This window comes from Perna viridis, chromosome 3 (genome assembly GCF_037379345.1).
Source record: "Perna viridis isolate PV_CMFRI_1.1 ecotype Kerala chromosome 3, ASM3737934v1, whole genome shotgun sequence".
NCBI lineage: Eukaryota > Metazoa > Mollusca > Bivalvia > Mytilida > Mytilidae > Perna > Perna viridis.
In genome coordinates, this window is record NC_142447.1 from 31297499 (window position 1) to 31315678 (window position 18180).

General features: G+C 31.5%; 1 protein-coding gene across 2 annotated transcripts; it reads right to left on the reverse strand.

Annotated features, from left to right (window-relative positions):
- Positions 1 to 52: 52 nt before the first annotated feature.
- On the reverse strand, positions 53 to 16440 carry LOC148621857 (heparanase-like). 2 transcript variants are annotated; one of them, XM_088576638.1, is made up of 11 exons: positions 16282 to 16440; positions 14195 to 14393; positions 12779 to 12954; positions 8333 to 8506; positions 7537 to 7708; positions 6967 to 7017; positions 6653 to 6850; positions 6207 to 6321; positions 5442 to 5551; positions 4456 to 4596; positions 53 to 1321 (listed from the first exon to the last, which is right to left on the reverse strand). In XM_088576638.1, exons 2-11 carry the CDS (start codon positions 14368 to 14370, stop codon positions 1165 to 1167), a joined length of 1470 nt encoding a protein of 489 aa, XP_088432764.1. In that variant the 5' UTR covers positions 14371 to 14393; positions 16282 to 16440; the 3' UTR covers positions 53 to 1164. The 2 variants fall into 2 exon arrangements, with proteins under 2 accessions (XP_088432764.1, XP_088432763.1); XM_088576637.1 differs by having other exon boundaries at positions 16216 to 16440.
- Positions 16441 to 18180: the final 1740 nt, after the last annotated feature.

Here is an 18180-nt window from a genome sequence, read left to right on the forward strand (position 1 = left end):
AAAGAAGAATTTTTGATTAAAAAAAAATAACTGTAAATATAGACATCTACAACAAGGTTTGTAAATACTTTTATTTCTAATCTCATAAGATGAGTATGGGTAAATAATACAATAAGTCAAAAAGTCCACAAAAAAAAGAAACAAAAAAAAAATACAAACTTGAATAATACAAATATATAAATATCAATAAAATAAAATGTTTAATTAGAGATGAAAAGAATAATACTACAACAAAATTTCATGTCACACAGTTTTTGTAAATATATCATTAAAAATAAACAACATTAAATTGTGGATTTCTCGATGAAGGCTCATATATATTATGTGGTTTAGGGGAAATTTATCAGTTCATAGATTCTTGACTGTGGATTTGACAACTCTTTCATACAATGAATGGGAAATATCCTTTTCATGTGGAACCAAATTTTGTGGTATACAAACCCCCCAAAAAAAACAAGAAAATTGGTACACCACGAACAATAATACTTTCAGAGTATACCGGTATATATACTAACAAACACTGTGATAATTGAGGTTGTTCCTAAATTTCCATATCACTGTTTATTTGCATCTTCAACAATGTCAATATTTTTTACAACCTGTCTTTGCAATTCCTTCGTTTTTTCATTATGTGTCACAAGAAAATATCAGCAACAACAAAAATCAAGTGTATAGGAAAGTTCATCATATTTGTATTTCTATTTTTCAAAATAAGTAAACATAATATATCAAAATACTGCATGTAGCTGAACTAGCATGAAAGGTGCCAATATAGGTGCTTGAAAACTGAGTTAAACTAATAATAGCCAGCCTCCCCATTGGGTAGTTTTAAACACCAGCAAAGCATTGGTTGGTTCAAATGGCTAAAATCCTTTGCTAAACAATGAAGGGAAGTGAACCAGCATTCCTCACCAAAGGGACCCCCTATTCGTTGAACTATGCTATTCAGTGACCTGATTGTAATTTTCCCAAAATCCATCAATCAGGGGCAAAAAGTAAGTGAACTCCAATGGGTATTAATACTCTGCTCTGTTTTTGTTACCAAAAAACCTCACAATACTGCACTAATGAGGTTTCTTCACTGTGACACTCTAACACTGAAAAATGAACATGTGTATGTCTGTCAGCTTTGAATGAAAAATTGAAAATCATTTTGTGATTGTTTTACAAACATAATGCAACATTAGCATTAGGAAGGACAATAAAACCAAATGACTGCTGAGGCATTGTAAAATGTTCTGTTACTATTTCTGGATTGTCTATTGAAGGAAATGTCAGATCTGGTTTCAACTCCAACAGTTTTCCATTCAAAGCAATAGTTCTGAAACAAATAACAAAATTACTAAATATACACATATTAACCATGTTTACATTTGAATTAAACTGCAGTTGTATATGTTATTACATTATCACAGGACATTTGTCCATTCATTGCTTACTATTATCATTAAGTCTTGCATGTACCTGTTAACAGCAGAGAATGAGTATGTGGGAGATCTCACATTCCAACCTATTATATGGGGGATTTTGCAAATTTTTTGTACTAAAATTATGAGATATTTAAACAAGAGGCTCTCAGGAGCCTGAATCGTTCACCTGGTTAAATTTTTGTCTTTCAAAGGCAACAACTCTAACAAGAAATTGTCCCACAATTTTGACTCCATGAAGGCTTTGGTAGGTCTTATCATGAGGATCATTTCATCAATTGAAAGTGTCACTCTATCTATTATAGTTTTCAAGATACTGACTGAAAACTGCAGAAAGGTAATTTTTAACCTTTCAAGGGCAATAAGTCTTATATGGAGTAGTCTGACAACTTTGATCTCTGGAAACTTTTGTAGGCTTTATAATAAGAATTATTTCAGCAATTGAAAGTTTTATTCTATCTATCATAGTTTTAAAGATATAGACTGAAAACTAAAAAAAAAAGTCATTTTTCACCTCTCAAGGGCAATGACCCTTATATGGAGTCATCTGACAACTTTGATTCCTTTGAGACTTTTGTAGGCCTTATAATAAAGATATTTCAGCAATTGAAAGATATTGGCCAAACCTAACGGTTTTGGAGATATATGCAAAAAAGTACTGTACGACCCCTATGTTCTATTTTTAGTAACAGTGACCATGTTTTTTAACCGATCAAAAATCCAAACGGTCATTTTGTTATGGATACCCTAAAAAACAAAAATACCAACTTTCATTGAATTCTGTATAATAGTTTTTGAGAAGAAGATTTTTGAAAGTAATAACATCAAAAACAGCAAACTAGAGACTGAAGAGAGCCTGAATCGCTCACCTGGTTGACCATTTGCTTTTTGAAAAAATTGAGGAATCAGACAGGCTAAAATCAACTAAATTGTCAAATGAAGGAAATGCTTTTCATAGCATTTTCATGACCTGAACCAAAATTTTGCTAAAGGCAATAATTTTTTATTTTTTTTCAAAAACCTGCCTTATGACCCCTAAGTTCCATTTTTAGTATAGGCAGCCATATCTACTCACGGATTAAAAATCACAACAGTCATTTTGAGCACAATACACTAAAGAACTATTACGCCTATTTTCATTCAATGATCTTCAATGGTTTTAGAGAAGAAGATTTACAAAGTTGTACATGTGAAAAAAAAAAAAAAACTGTTTCCGGGGTTGTAACTCCTACATTAGTCAATGAATGGTTTTGAAAATTTTGGCATAGGTCCTTCGCATGATGCTTAACAATTTCACCAATGCCAGAAATTTGGTAAAGACAACAGTTTTTGAGTTATTTGCAAAAACCTGCCATCTGACCCCTATGTTCTATTTTTAGTAATGGCGGCCATGTTTTTTCATGAATCAACAATCCCAACAATAAATTTGTGTGGGATACCCTAACAAACATAAATGCCAACTTGCACAAGTTGCACATGCGAAAAATGAAAAAAAAAAAAAAAACTGTTTTCGGGGCTGCAACTTCTACCTATCATTTTGAAAATTTTGGCATAGATCCATTTAATGATGCTGAACAATTTTAATCCTGTCAGAAATTTGCTAAATACGACGGTTTTTGAGTTATTGCAAAAAACTGCAATCTGACCCCTATATTCTATTTTTAGTTACAGCGGCTATGTTTTTTCATGATCACTTTGTGCAGAACACCCTAAGGATCAATCATGCCAAGTTTAAAACCTGTCAGTCCAGTAGTTTCAGAGGAAAAGATTTTTTAAAATTTGTCCATGACGACGACAAGTGATGGCATAAGCTCACTAGGCCTATGGTCAGGTGAGCTGAAAAACGTCCAAAAAAGGCAATAACTCCAACATGGGTCAACAGATTTTCACTAAAACTTGACCACAGATAGATTTCATCATGCTGAATACTTTTGCCTAGTCAGAATTTGGCTTAACCTAATGGTTTTGGAGATATATGCAAAAATCTGTTGTCTGACCCCTATGTTCTATTATTAGAAACGGCAGCCATGTTTTTTAACTGATCAAAAATCCAAACGGTCATTTTGTGCAGGATACTCTAAGGAACAGTCATTATAAGTTTCATGCAAACCTATTCAGTGGTTTCAGAGAAGAAGATATTTGAAGAAATTGTAAACGACAACGGACACCAAGTGATGGCTAAAAAAGCAAAAAATCAGAAATGAAAACTGCAGCTACATAATGCGTGAGAAATAGTGGAAATTTATACCCTCCATGCAGGAGAAACTCCTTGTTAACAGGTACAAACTCTTTGTTAACAGGCACTGTTTAGCATTTTCAAAACTTTTAAGAATTAAGTGAAATAAATTATTGGTACTTGAAACATTTCCCAAAATGTTAACCACCCTTGTTGGAATTGTGACTTATTGATTTTTCTCTGGTAGGACAACATATGACATGCATGGAGCTTGATATAACTGTAGAGTTGAACTCTGAACAGTAGGACCAAGTACATGTTGTATATGAAGCCACATACCAGATTTTAAATCAATCAATACATTGGGAATCAGGATAATTGCTACGAAAATTGCAATGACAGATGGAATGAGAGATGCAGATGGTTGGATGGACAAGGTGATTCCAATATATACTCATTCGTTTAGTAGGGGTATTATTTCATTCAGATCTATTCACTATTACCTAGTTATTGTGTAAAACAAAATGTAGACAATAATGTAGGATCAGGAAAACCAAGTGTCTACAAACAAAAGAGACTTGAAAAACAATGGCAGGACTGCACCATAATAAATCTTCAAAATTTTTGCAGTCAAAATATATGTTCATATATAAATTATCAGGTAACATGTCAATAAAGACTGCAACTACATAAGACAGTACATGTTGATTGTTAAAAATATTAATAAAATCATATACCTATTTTAAGCTTTACAATGTCATTCAGAAAGAAACTGGTGTTTTCATCTCATTATTTGGCTGCCTTCACTGCATAATGTTTTGTCTTGATACCTTGGTAATAATGAATACTTACTGTGAAAGTAAACCTTCTGCTCCAACAGGTTCTAACAAATATAGATGTAGCTGAGATTTAACCTGTGGAAACATGACTGTTGTTGGCTCATTTCTGAGATTCATACCATACACAGTTATACTTCCTGGTTTATAGCTGGTTCTGAAGTAACAGAATAATAGGATAATTAATTGGAAAGAGTGAATAACCAAAATATGATCATGAGTGCCAAAGAACACCTAGATTTAACTAAAGCGGAAACTTGTTCCATGCATGAGTTAAATCTTAATGCATTCTTGGCACCAGTAATCATATTTTGGTTATTAATGATAACCAGTTGATTATTATGTAGATTTCTTCCATTATTTGTTGTTATTTTCAACATAAAAATAACATTTTGTGAATAGAGCATTGATATTCATGTAGTGACATTTGGGTAGGAGAAAGTCCGAGAGTAAAATTACAGAAATTATCAAAAATTTTACACTCGGAACATTCGGTAAATCACTGCTACCTATACGATAAATGATAATAACAGATCATATGCCTAAGTAATTTTTACTTTTATGTATTGATAATTGAGTACTCAATTGGTAGAGAATATTGTACTTCAAACAAATTTAAAAAAAGCATGAAAAAAATATCCATGTTGCAGTACCTTTAGTGTTGTTGTGTATATTGGTATGTTAACTCCCACAAAATTCAGTGGATCATAAATTCCTGGTAATATGAACAATTACATGTCCTAACTACCTACAAAGTTTCATGAAATTTAGTGTAATGGTTTCAAGGGAGTTGCACTTACAACAGTGTGATGGACAGACAGGGCAAAAATAATACGTCTCCCCACCTAATTGGAATCAGACATAACTAATAAGTTATTTCTTTCTTAAGTAGTATTTTTTTTTGCTGTTGGGTCAAAGAACATATTTACAGCTTTTTTGTGGCCTAAAACTAGATTTTAGATCAGTTCTGTATATCATAAATTGTTCATACAATGTACATACCTGTTAGTGTTAGTACAATGGGCGTACATCCGAACATATTCATCACCTGTGTTGACACTGAACACAGATTGACCTACTAAGATCTTAAATATATAGGACAACCAGTAATCCTGAAATTAAAAAAAATATAAGGCCAGATCTAAATATTCCAGTAATCACATTAAATTAGTTTTACTTAACTGTTTTCAATCATTAAAAAACCCTACTAACAAATGAAAAAAACATGCACATTAGATTATTTTCCACAGCTATAAATGCTAAGTTATCTTTTTCAGAGTCCTTTAACAATAATTATTTTTCTCCATGCACATCTACATATGATGCCCAACTCTCCTACAAGTTATATCAAAATACCTTGAGCAGTTCAGGAGGAGTAGCATTTACAATAAAATGTGAACCCAAAGGGACTCAGACAGACAGAGTGATGTCTTTATACTCCCCAAATGTGTTTGTGTTGGGTATAATAATAATTACAGGATTAGATTGACAGGTGTCTGTATCAGTTAGACATAAGTTAACTATTTGTATTTGCTAGCCAGAACTTACAGGATTAGGATCCAGGGTGCTTGTATCATTTAGTCAGAACTAACAGGATTAGGATCCATGTGTTTTGCATCAGTTAGCCAAAACTTGCAGGATTAGGATCCATGTGTTTGCATCAGTTAGCCAGAACTTACAGGATAAGGATCACAGGTATTTGTATCAGTAAGACTGAATTTACAGGATTTAGATCAAGGATGTATGTATCATTTAGACAGTACTTACAGGATTAGGATCCAGGGTGTTTGTATCAATTAGGCCATAGTTTCCTCCACAGAATGTCTGCCTAACTACACATTCCACTCCTAGAGAGGCAGATATCCCTAACTTGTCTAACCACCTGAAACAATGATAGTTAAAATCAATGCTTTATTAATGTATTGATCATAACAAGACATTATCATTTTTCTTATGAGAAACTTAAAGCTACTTAACAAAAGAAAAAATTAGTTCAATTTTCAATCTCATTGACAACTATGGGTATTATCATAAGTTCATATAGTTCATAAGAGTTTATATCTGATATATTGCACATGTTCAAGTTTCACGACTTCACTTGAAGTCATGAAAATTATCCAGTTTAGCATCCAAATAAAAGGTTTTCCATCAAACTCAAGAGTTTGGGTTGAATGTTTTTTGTGATATCCTTTCTATTCAAAGCAATTACATACATGAATCCAGCCACATATCTGTCTGTCATTCCTTTTCTACCTCCACCATATGCTGAACTAGTTTCTCCAAGCCACACTCGACCATACAGAGGGTATGGCCCCATATTCTTTGCTATGTTAATCTGGGAAGGAAGATTGTTCAGAATACTGGGTTCCATGAACTTAGCTACTGTCATCACTGAACCAGGTTCATAGTAACTGTAAAGAAAAAATAAATAAATACCTTTATTTCAGACAATTAAATGGTATACATAAGTGATTTTAATCTTCTCAAAATATTCAAGATATAAGATGACATTCAATAAATTACTTACTGATGAAAATTAGGATTGGTAACAACATCAGGTCCTCCATACTGTAAAAAACTAAAACAAAAACAAAATTTCATGAAGTAGTATTAAATATGTACATTTTCTCCTTTGGCGTAAAGAGATCTCTAATGGCTTATTTATATGGCTTTTGTTCCCTGTATAGTTTAATGTATGCACGGTTAATCTAGATATTTTTCATTTTGTAATTTTTCTTCAAAACTTTGGGAAATTTGAAATTTTGCACTACCATACTTTACCTTTTAAATAGAATAGAAAAAAGCAACAGATACAAAATGTATGGCAAAATGAAACAAACACGCCATCCAATAACATATATAAAAATAGTAAATACCTACAGAGATCACAAAAATGTATTCAACAAGTGTTAACACACCTTCAAGCTTTGAAAGTCCACATCATAATAATTGTGTAGTTGATAAAACTGATTTAGTTATGTCCTAGGTTTTATGCTATAAAAGAGATCCTCTGAAACTAGGTGACATGTGTAAACTGATTACATTTGAGTTCTACTCACTTCTTCAAGATCTACACACATATTCAAGCATTACTTACTCATTTAGATAGACTCTACTTATATCCTTGCCCAACATTGTTACACTGGGTCCAATGACAATACTATCTCTCCATTGTGGATACTGCATCAGAAGATTTCTAAGGATAAAATAATCCTTGGCTCTTTGGACTCCTGTGATGTTATATCCTATCACATAGTACACATCTGGCTCTGAAAAACACAAAACAAATAATTATTTTTATTATATAGATAGCAGTGATTTATCACTTGATACCTGTTTACAAATTTTGGATCCACATTGTGAAATAAATTCAGTAATTTCAATCTCGAATTTCTCCTATTAAAACATAAAACTTCACAACATGTACATTTTATATCCATCTGCCATTCTCAAAATTTGAATTTAATGCTAAAAATAACAACATATAAGGGAAAAATCTTCATAATAAATATGATAATCAATTGGTTAACATGAATAACCAAAAAATGATCAGGAGTGCCAAAGAATGCCTAGATTTAACGAGTGTGCAGAACTTGTTTTGAGCACGAGTTAAATCTTAATGCATTCTTGGCACAAGTGATTATATTATGATTATTAATCAATATTAAACATAAAGACACACCACGGAAATATGCCAATTTATTTCATAATATTGCCTTGCATTCCTTAGATATATGTATTTGATCAAGATACTATTCTCATTTGGAAAGTATTAAAGCTTATCCATAACATTCACTGTATATTAGTCATATTGGCATTTAATACTCATAAAATGTGACACTTATTTGTTAATATCAAATAAAAGATCAGTAGAATGCTAAAGTATACTCCACCATTTCCCAGTTCCCATCCTGCTAACTTGTATCCCTTCTTTGAAGTATAATCCATTAATTCTTTAGCTTGATCAGGTAACCATTGTCCATCTTTTCTCCGTAGTGAATTCAAATCAAAGATCATGTCCCACTTTACTAACTCTACAAACTGGTTTAGTTCATCCCACTGTCTCACTGGTGAAAGATTGATGAAACATTGTCATAATTCATATATATTTTTGTTGATGGGCTGTTAATTTGCACAAAAATTGTTGTACTTGTTCATTCATTTGCATGGCCGTCAAGTTTAGGTTGTAATCTTTGTAGGAAAACATGTCCCAAAGAAATTGTGAATAAAATCACTGGGTCATTGGCTAGTTGCTTAAATATCAATATAGCCTTCGTTTCTAACTTGCATCAGGTAAGTAAATAACTATTGTATACAGTTAATAGAGGTTTCCCTAGACCAATATAGCATGGTGCTGCACCATGCCTTCATCATCTAGCACCATGCTGCCCTTATCATGAATTTTACAATGTGCCCCTAGGTGGCCAAGGGTGCATCTAAACACCGCACAGGAGTCCTGAGTGCACTTAGGACATGAAATATCATCTATAATCTTAAATAAAGTGTACCAATGGAAAGATATTTATTTTTTTTTACCTTAGAACACGATTTTGAATGTAATAAAGACTAAAATTATAGAGTTACACGGACTTTAATCAACACGTGCCATTTTGCTGGTTGGAATTCAGAGAACACGTCATGCCTGACTATTGTTCATTGAGATTAATGGGGCATGTTGATATTTATAAGTGTTAAATAAAAATAGAAAAGAAAATCGTAAACCATCTTAATGAAAGACAATTGACATGGTAGTATTAAAAAGATTAAAGCTTACTTTCATGTTGTAATCTTGAAGTAATTAATGAGATTGAAGCCGTTGATTGAAGATGATAACTTTCTTTGATATCCTTTTCGAATAATCAAGTAAACTGATCTACAATGGTTATGTTTATGCAGAACGTCTTGTGGTAAGGCTTGGTGTATACACAAACAAGTGTGTTGTTGTTTTATTTAATTAAAGAGAACAGCACATGGTTTCAGTAAACTTTGTTGAGATTTCTTTTTTTTTTTTTCTTTATAATTTGAGCTTTCCGAGAAATTTGAGAAAATTATTATTTTATAATAAATATGGATGCAAAAAAGTTTGAACTCCATACCGTTTTAAAATAAGTTATTGTCAACATTATCGCATATATCTGTAAAGTGTGGCGTCCTTGGGGGTCTTCCAAACCCAAGTTCAGCTATGAAGAGAGTCTACAGACATTAATTGAGGTATTTTAGTTGATAAACATTCAAATCTCACACTAAATTATTTTGGTTGTCAATCGTTAAACGTTAACTATAAATTATTTGAAATTTTGCTAAAATGGAATGAAATAATTTAACGCTAATAATGATTGATTGATTGGTTGATTTTGATTGATTGATTAAAGGTGTTTTAAACCCAAGTATCTTTAATGAAATATCTTAGTGAAAAAAATCTCTAGGTCAAACAGTATGCTCATATATAAACATTTATGTTTTATTGGCAAAAATTACTGCACAATTGTTTTTGTAATGAAAAAAATAGATATTTTAAGTTTTTGTTTCCTCACATAATTTTCTACTACAAAATATAATAACGCCTTGTGGTATAGTTTCTTGAGACTTAAAGTTACTTTTAAGTGTGTTTTTCTTTCTGGTATATCCTGCAAATGTAAAAATACCTTAACCAATACATCATAAAATAATTAACAAATTAACTTATACTTTGAATTTGAAAGTTTTGCCAAATTTTACTTGACACTGTTTAACATTCTTGATGATGAAACGTAATGTAAAATCTTTTATTTCACTATTTATGAATGTATTTTCACAATCTCATTTCTTTTAATAATAAAACCAAAATTGTCAATCGGAAGAGGCACCATTCTCCATCATTAATTTTCTTTTACTTTTCTTTTCAATCAATATTTTGTTGTTCCTCTTATAACAAATAGCTTCGAATCATAATGCAAAGTTTCCATACATTTCTTTGAAAGATGGTATTAAGTCGTGAAGTATGAAATTTCAGTAGATACTTTGTTTTTGTCCAAAATAAAATATTTGATAAAACAAAGTGTATATTGACATTTCTGAAATACGAATTTAAAAATTTAAATGAACGGATGTACGATTTTTCAATCTGTAGACATGTCATTTTATTTGCTTTTTTATATATATTCGTTTTTAAATAGTTTAATTCGCAAAGTATGAAATTTCAGTAGACACTTTGTTTTTGTCCAGAATAGAATATTTGATAAAACAAAGTGTATATTGACATTTCTGAAATACGAATTTACAAAATTTAAATGAATGTGTGCACGATTTTTCATTCTGTAGACAAATTATTTTATTTGCTTTTTTATATATTTGTTTTTAATTAGTTTTAATTCGCAAAGTACGAAATTTCAGTAGATACTTTGTTTTGGTCCAGAAAAAGAGACCGTGAACAGCCAGTACAAATCCAAGATACTAACTCTTAAGCCGAACTAAACAAGTTGACTTGAACTATGCTGAATGAAATCTGTCTTAAGTATGTTGTAATGAAATCTGTCCAATTTACATAATTTGATCATGTTTTGGTTAAATATTGCCTCTGTGTTATATTATGTAGAGAATTAATAAAATTTTAAAATATGATTATTTGTTTCCATGACTTGAACGTAAAAAGCGAATATTGTAAAAGGATAAAAGGATGAGAAAATAATTTCTTTATTTTATTTTGATTACTGAATGATATGCATAAAAAGGAGCTATCAAATTTATTTTTACAAAAAGTTATTATCATGGCATAAATAACCTTCTCTTATACAATCAGTCACACTTCAATAATGAACACTGAGAGGAACCATTCAACATTCGACACCTAATCATTCACGGTTGGATAATTGTGTAATAGGTGACACGTGCCCACATCACCGATGAAAAACGAAAATAACTTAAAAACTACATTTTCAAATATGACCAAAAGTTATATCTAATGTAAATACTATGCAGTAATTTAAATATGCAGTCCTCAGTGCATATTTGAGTGCATTTTCATGTCCTGAGTGCACTTAGGATGTCCTGAGCGGTTTTTAGCCGTACTGGGTGGCCAAACCCAACTTATAAGTTATAAGATTAATTTAATTATTTTCAACTAATTTGCATATTAACATGTACTCTTGTTGTGCTTAACACCCATTTATGATACTTTTACAATACCATACCAAGGTGAAGGTTGTTTATTGCAGGTTTCATTTAATAAATTGCTCAAGTGTCAAGGTGGGGTGCCCCCAATGAAATTCCCTCAAAATACTTAAATAACCATGCCTTCACAATTTTGTGGAAAACACTAGTTAATATATTTGATAGTTGCTACTTTAAACACCATATACCATTCTCAAGCATTTATACCACTTTGATATATGTTGACCAGTCTGTTATATCACTGTGTAAAGTACCTGAACAGATCCTTGCAACTATAATTGTAATTGTTCATCAGTCACTGATCAGTTTCCAATCAATAATCTAACCATCAAATTGATCTGTTAACCGGTGACTGCTTCCATTTTATATCACCTGACAATTGATCAGTTAATATATTGTACTGATTGGTTTGTCTTGGTTTTCAATTTTTACAAACAATTACTAAATAATGTAAATTTAGACATATAATTAGTAACTTTTCTTTTAAATTTGCTATTTCTTATGACATACAAAATGTTGATTTATAATTTTAATTTCAAAGAAAATTAATACGGCATTATATTTAATTCGTACCAATAAAAATTCAGAAATTTACATGAACCATCATCCATCAAGTTATATAACATTGCAATCTGGACAATCATTGGTCATCACTTATTAATCCATCATCAATCATTCAATCATCATTCATCAATCCATCAAACAGTTGCAGGGATCAGTTCAGGGACTGTTACAGTAGCATGCTTCAAAAATGTGACATTTTCAATTTCAATATTTCAAGACATAATGTAAAATACTCATATTTTGTCTTAAGGAGGTCACAGTGAAACTTTGAAAATTACTTTTTTAACATTTAAAGTAATGGAAACGTTAGAAGCGGTTAGTGAGACCACTGGAATGTTTGCATTTAGCATTTAACATCAATCACATGTAAGCACCAAAGTAACTTGGACTGATTTCATTCTGTTTCAAGGGAAAGCTTGAAAGGCTTTGGTGAAATTGAATATAAAACAAACATAGCACTGATACCTAGAGTTATGTCCCTTACCCTAGGACTACCTCCTTAATAAAGGTAGTGTTTAAATTAGACACCTTTGTGTTATATGAGTAATGATACATGTGCATGTTATAAGAAACAGGTGTGTAAATACAATGTATAAACAGAATCAGGAATTCTGAATTTAACAAACCTGTCAATGTAATGTTCTTCAATTTCTGTTCCAGGAAAAGATTTGAGGACAAGATGTAGTTCGGCTGACCATCTTCTTGTGAGGAGCCATTAAACTGAAGGAAATCTGCCATAGTTCCCCCTACTCTCAAATAACACGGTCTTAATGCACTAGCTAACACCTGAATCTTTTTAGAGCTATATACAGAAAACAGAATTGTAAAGACTTTACAATAAACAGTATAATGTAATTACATTAAAAGTTTAATATAATTAAACAGTGCAGTTGTATGATACTAAAAAATCCAGTGAAGTTATATTTTGTACAATAGGTGCTGTTTAAATACTTTATCCCTTAACTCTTTGGGATAAATTTTTCATAGCAGATGTTATTCAGTTTTAACTGATCTTTAAATATGTTTACCAAGTACATTAAATTCATCCACATGTGAGCGAGGGGGCCATATCAATGGTCCAAAAGTTCAATAGTCCAATGGTCCAAAAGGTTGAAAGTCAGACAATTTGATAGTCCAAAAGTTCTAAGAAATCTTATCGAAAAGAAAAAAAATACCTGAAACTATGGCTAAACAACCATAATGAAAGTTGTATGATTATATCTCCCTCAATGGTGAGAATCCCTGTGAGACATTGTTTTAATGTTAAGTCCTGACTGGTTGTCAGTCACTCATCTTTAAAGTGCATATGTATCCAATGAGAACTATGGAACTGAGTCAAATGGAACCAGTTAGCAGTCAGTAGTCACAGATATAAAGCCACTGCCCCTGGTAGGCTATTATCCATTGAAATTAACTTTTAAAGACAAAAAATAACAAGAAAAGAACCAAGTCCTATAAAGGACTTTAATGATATTTTAAGTTCTAGGCACAATTTTTGAGGATGCACTGTACAGGACTTTAATACAAGTCCTGAATTCACAACTATTTTTGTAGCCTGATTCCATTTATAATAGCTAATAGTTTTAATTCATTTTTTATTCTACTAACCTAAATTGTTAATTCATATATAGCAGTCATACTTTTGATGGGCTACCATAATCAATGATCATTCCCACAAATCTGGTGAAGGATAATGAAGAATTGTTTACCAACTTCGAAATCGATCCCTACATTGATTTCAGATAATAAGATCTTTGAGAAAAAAAATGTTGAGGAACAGATAGACAACCAATGCAAAATGATGACAATAACTCACTCTTCGTTTTATGTCAGGTGAGCTCATGTTTATGGTTTTTTTTAAGTGGTACTAAAACTAAGGCATGATATTTGCCCCTCGTTGGACTATCAACCTGTCATACCATTGACCAGTTAGACTATTGGACTGTCAGCCCACTGTCAGACCAACAATGAGTTTGACCGTTGAACTGTCAGACTATCAAGCAGACCCTGCAAGTGAGATATTACTATCCTCATAACCATACCTGAGTGCAAGAGCTGACCAGTTTGTATGTACTAAAGCTGAATCAATTGTCACACTGAGAAATCTTTCTGGGATTGTTTCTTTCACATTTGTTGTATCAATCTGCACCTGTGTGACCTTGGATGTTGTGATACAGACTACTGTTAAGGCTACAGTTAAACACATGAGGAGTTTCATCTTGAGACTTTTTTGGTGAGGGTCTAGAAAAAATTGAAAACTACATAGAATAAAACAATAAATATGGTGAAACACAACAAAAGCATGAGCCTATAACCTTTATCAACATTTATACTAAGGTCACTTGAATGATCAATATCTTCTATTTTCATAAAAACAGCAAGAACTGAATTGTTTAACATGTCAAGGAAATGATTATCATTTGTATATGGATCATATGCAGAAAATAATCAGATTTTTGCATGTATTTTGGCATCTGGTTATTTTGACAGTTTTCTATCAAATTATGTTTGTTTAATTTTGGTGCATACAGAATGGTAGGTGTTTAATTTTGATATTTTGTGGGAATAACATTAAAAAATATATATTACTCACATCTTTTTTCAATTTTGAATATACATGCACATATATTATTCTTAATTTTCACATACATTACTTTTTGGTATGTGGTGTGTTTTGTTTAAGCACTTTAAAAATTAACCAAAAATATACCTATAACAAAAGTATCCCTTAAAAATTTACAATTTCACAAGATACATTCTGTGCTTCTAAAAATACTCTATAATAGTACATTCAAGTTGAACATACAATGTAACATCAATAAAGCCTTTAAGGTAACATAATGAGTGAAAAAAATACAATAATACCAGTCATATGGATATTGCAAATGGCATCCATAAGTGTAAATACACTTATTACTGAATAGGCAGTGGCTGCTTGTCCACAAATACCGCAATTTGAGTCAATAACACACAGAATCATGACGGAAATGGTTCATTTACGTAAGTAATGTAGAAATTGTGAGAAATTCTTTATATGCAAATATATACAAAATGATACAAAAACAATTTAAATTGTAACTGGTATAACAAGTAACGATTAAAATTCATTCAGATTTAATACAAAATACACATTTAACAAACTTGAAAGACTATTTTAAACAAAGGTTGCACATCGAGAAAGATTGTTTTGACACATGATTCAGTCTGGCACATTTTAAATCATAATGCTAAAATTCCAGATAGCAGATGTAAAACACAGTGCCATATTGCATAACGCTCGTTCCGCCGTTCCTTGAAATCGGCAGAATTATAGTCAACTATTTTCCATTTAAACATTTTATACAGTTTCTTTACCATTACACGGGAGAAAGTGACTAAACTAAAGAAAAACAATGACCTACCTGATGAGAAAATCCAACAATCCTGGAAATCCTTTGTAAAAACAGTTAAAATGAACTGCATATTTGGTTTTTAGCTTTTTGAGTGTGTAATTCCAGTTGATAAAATTACGGATTTTAAAATTTGCGAAACAAACACATCAAATAAACCAACAAATTGCCTTTATCAACTTTTAAGTTCGTTTTGTCAAAAATATAATGTGAAATAATGTAAAATTAGTGACCTAATTGCTGGTCATTTTGACAACTGTCTTCATTCCAAATGTTTTCTAGTTATTTAACAAATATTTAGGATTTTTATCGTTCCATTTCCGGTAGGTTAAAATAACAGACATTTTATATTTTATATCACGTTTAGCAAATTAACATTTGCGGTGGCTATCAACATGTCAGATGCTAGAGGTTAGGATGGCACCAAGTCAGAAAATAGCTTGCCAAACAACCTCTAGCATTGCTGGAGTAGCCCTTTTCTAATCCTAGATTTAACACAAAGTACTGTATTATTTGCACTTTTGACTAGGGATATCATTCTGCGCCATTTTAAGAACAAATTCGATAGTTTTAAATCGGGGAAACAGCATCGTTTTACGAAATAGAAACAGGGGCATATATATACGAATGAAGATATGTCATGTCTCTGATTAAAGGCAGTGTCACTGACAAACCTGCTTTCCCATACGTCTCTAGATCTGCAATACCATAAGATAGCCCGTACTTGTGTTCTTGTGTACCTTCAAATACTCTTAAGCATACAAAATATGCATTACAAAAGTGTTCTCTCTACGCTGGTAACAGTACTAGTGTAAGAAAGTTAGCAATCCACTTAATATATTGGGTCCTTGATTATTTTGTTTGTTGTCAGATTCGGCGCACAAAGGGAAGTAATACTAACACTGGTTTCACTGAATACCAAAAAGAAAGGATGAGGTACACTTCGGGTGCTAGACTGAAATATTAAACATAGTCATAGACTGTTACCAATCAGTATTTTCGTTAAGGACTTTCTGTAGAACAAAATTTCCATATCATATTTTTTTTGCCAGTGGCTATTTTGCCGGATCCGATAAAATAGCCTGGGAGACTATTTTGCCGGATCCAGCAAAATAGTGTCTGAGGTTATTTTGCCGGACCTCATTAAAATATTGATTAATGACGATACGTTGTTAATATATTGCATATTGTTTAAAATTACAAGCTTCTTACTGGCTTATATATAAGGTATATCGAGTACATTTCAATTTCTTTACATGTATATGATTTTAAAAGAAGTATAACATTTTAAAGCAGAAAGCATCCTATAAATATATAATATAAATAAGTAAATTAAACCTGCGAACGAAAATATGCAAATAATCTAGAAAAGAGCATAAAAAGCATTTCATGCTTTGAATGGGAGCATTTTTTCTTGTACACCTACATGCAGAAAGCAAACGCCCAAAGCGCAATATACTGGTTCTGTATCAAGTGCAAATAAAGTATTCTTTTAAGCTATGTACAATGTTAACTTATAACATTTTTAACTGCAGTTCTATTTTTGATATAAAGATATCTGTATTGAATTTAAATGTTTGGAATTCTTATAGTATCTTAATTTTTGTGTAAAATTTTATCCATTTTTATTCCTAACTTTGACCGTCCCGTTGTGGAATGGGGTAGCCCTGGTATGTTACATGCTGGGGATCGTCAGGCCATAATACACTAAACTGACCATAGGGAAGCTAAATTGTCCGATCCTACCCACTTCTCCTTATATCTAGAGGCAATCAAAATTTGTCGACCACATTATCCTTGTGTCCCAGCCCCTTTTCATTTCATCATCATTTCGTGTTCATTTTATGATCCATTTTATGTTCGCCTGGATATAGCTGAAATATTGCTGCTCGGGCGTTAAATCCCAACAATCAATCATTCAATCTTAATTTTAACGAATTAAAAATTTATATTTTTATGGAAAGAAATCGGTGTCAATTTTTAAATATTAGAATTTCTATTTTACTTTAATTTATGTGTAAATCTTTATGCAAAATTTCAACGTATTTAACCATTTTTTATGACAGAAAATTTTTAAATTTCTAATGATTAACATTCATATTATACTTCTATTTATGTGTAATTTTTTTTATACCTGTCATTCAAAATTTTATGGATTTTTATAAAAATTCATTCTACATCACATCTCCAGTTTTATAACAACTTTTATGTCTTTAAAGTTTGGTATGTATGAAGTCTTGTATTTTTGTTAAATACTGACGGCAAAATAGCCAAATAACATTATATAACTCAGTGCTTTACATTCGCATATGATTTGTATAATTATATATTACTACTATTAAGCTGCTGCATGATTGGTACCGTGTTTGCCGTCATATATTTTGTGCAAAATCAGAAAAAAGAAAAAGATCAAGAGCAACGATTTCGCAGCTAAAATATCATACACATATGTGTTCTACGTGTATTTTTGTTTGAATGAGAATACATGGGAAGTTTACATTTAAAGATGAAATGATTGCATGTTAGCATTGAACCCAATTTCCGATTCAGACACCGGAGCTCGTTACAATTGACTATATAGGTCATATGCATTATCAGGGCCCCATATCTATATGTAACCAGTTGTTTTGATTGAAAGC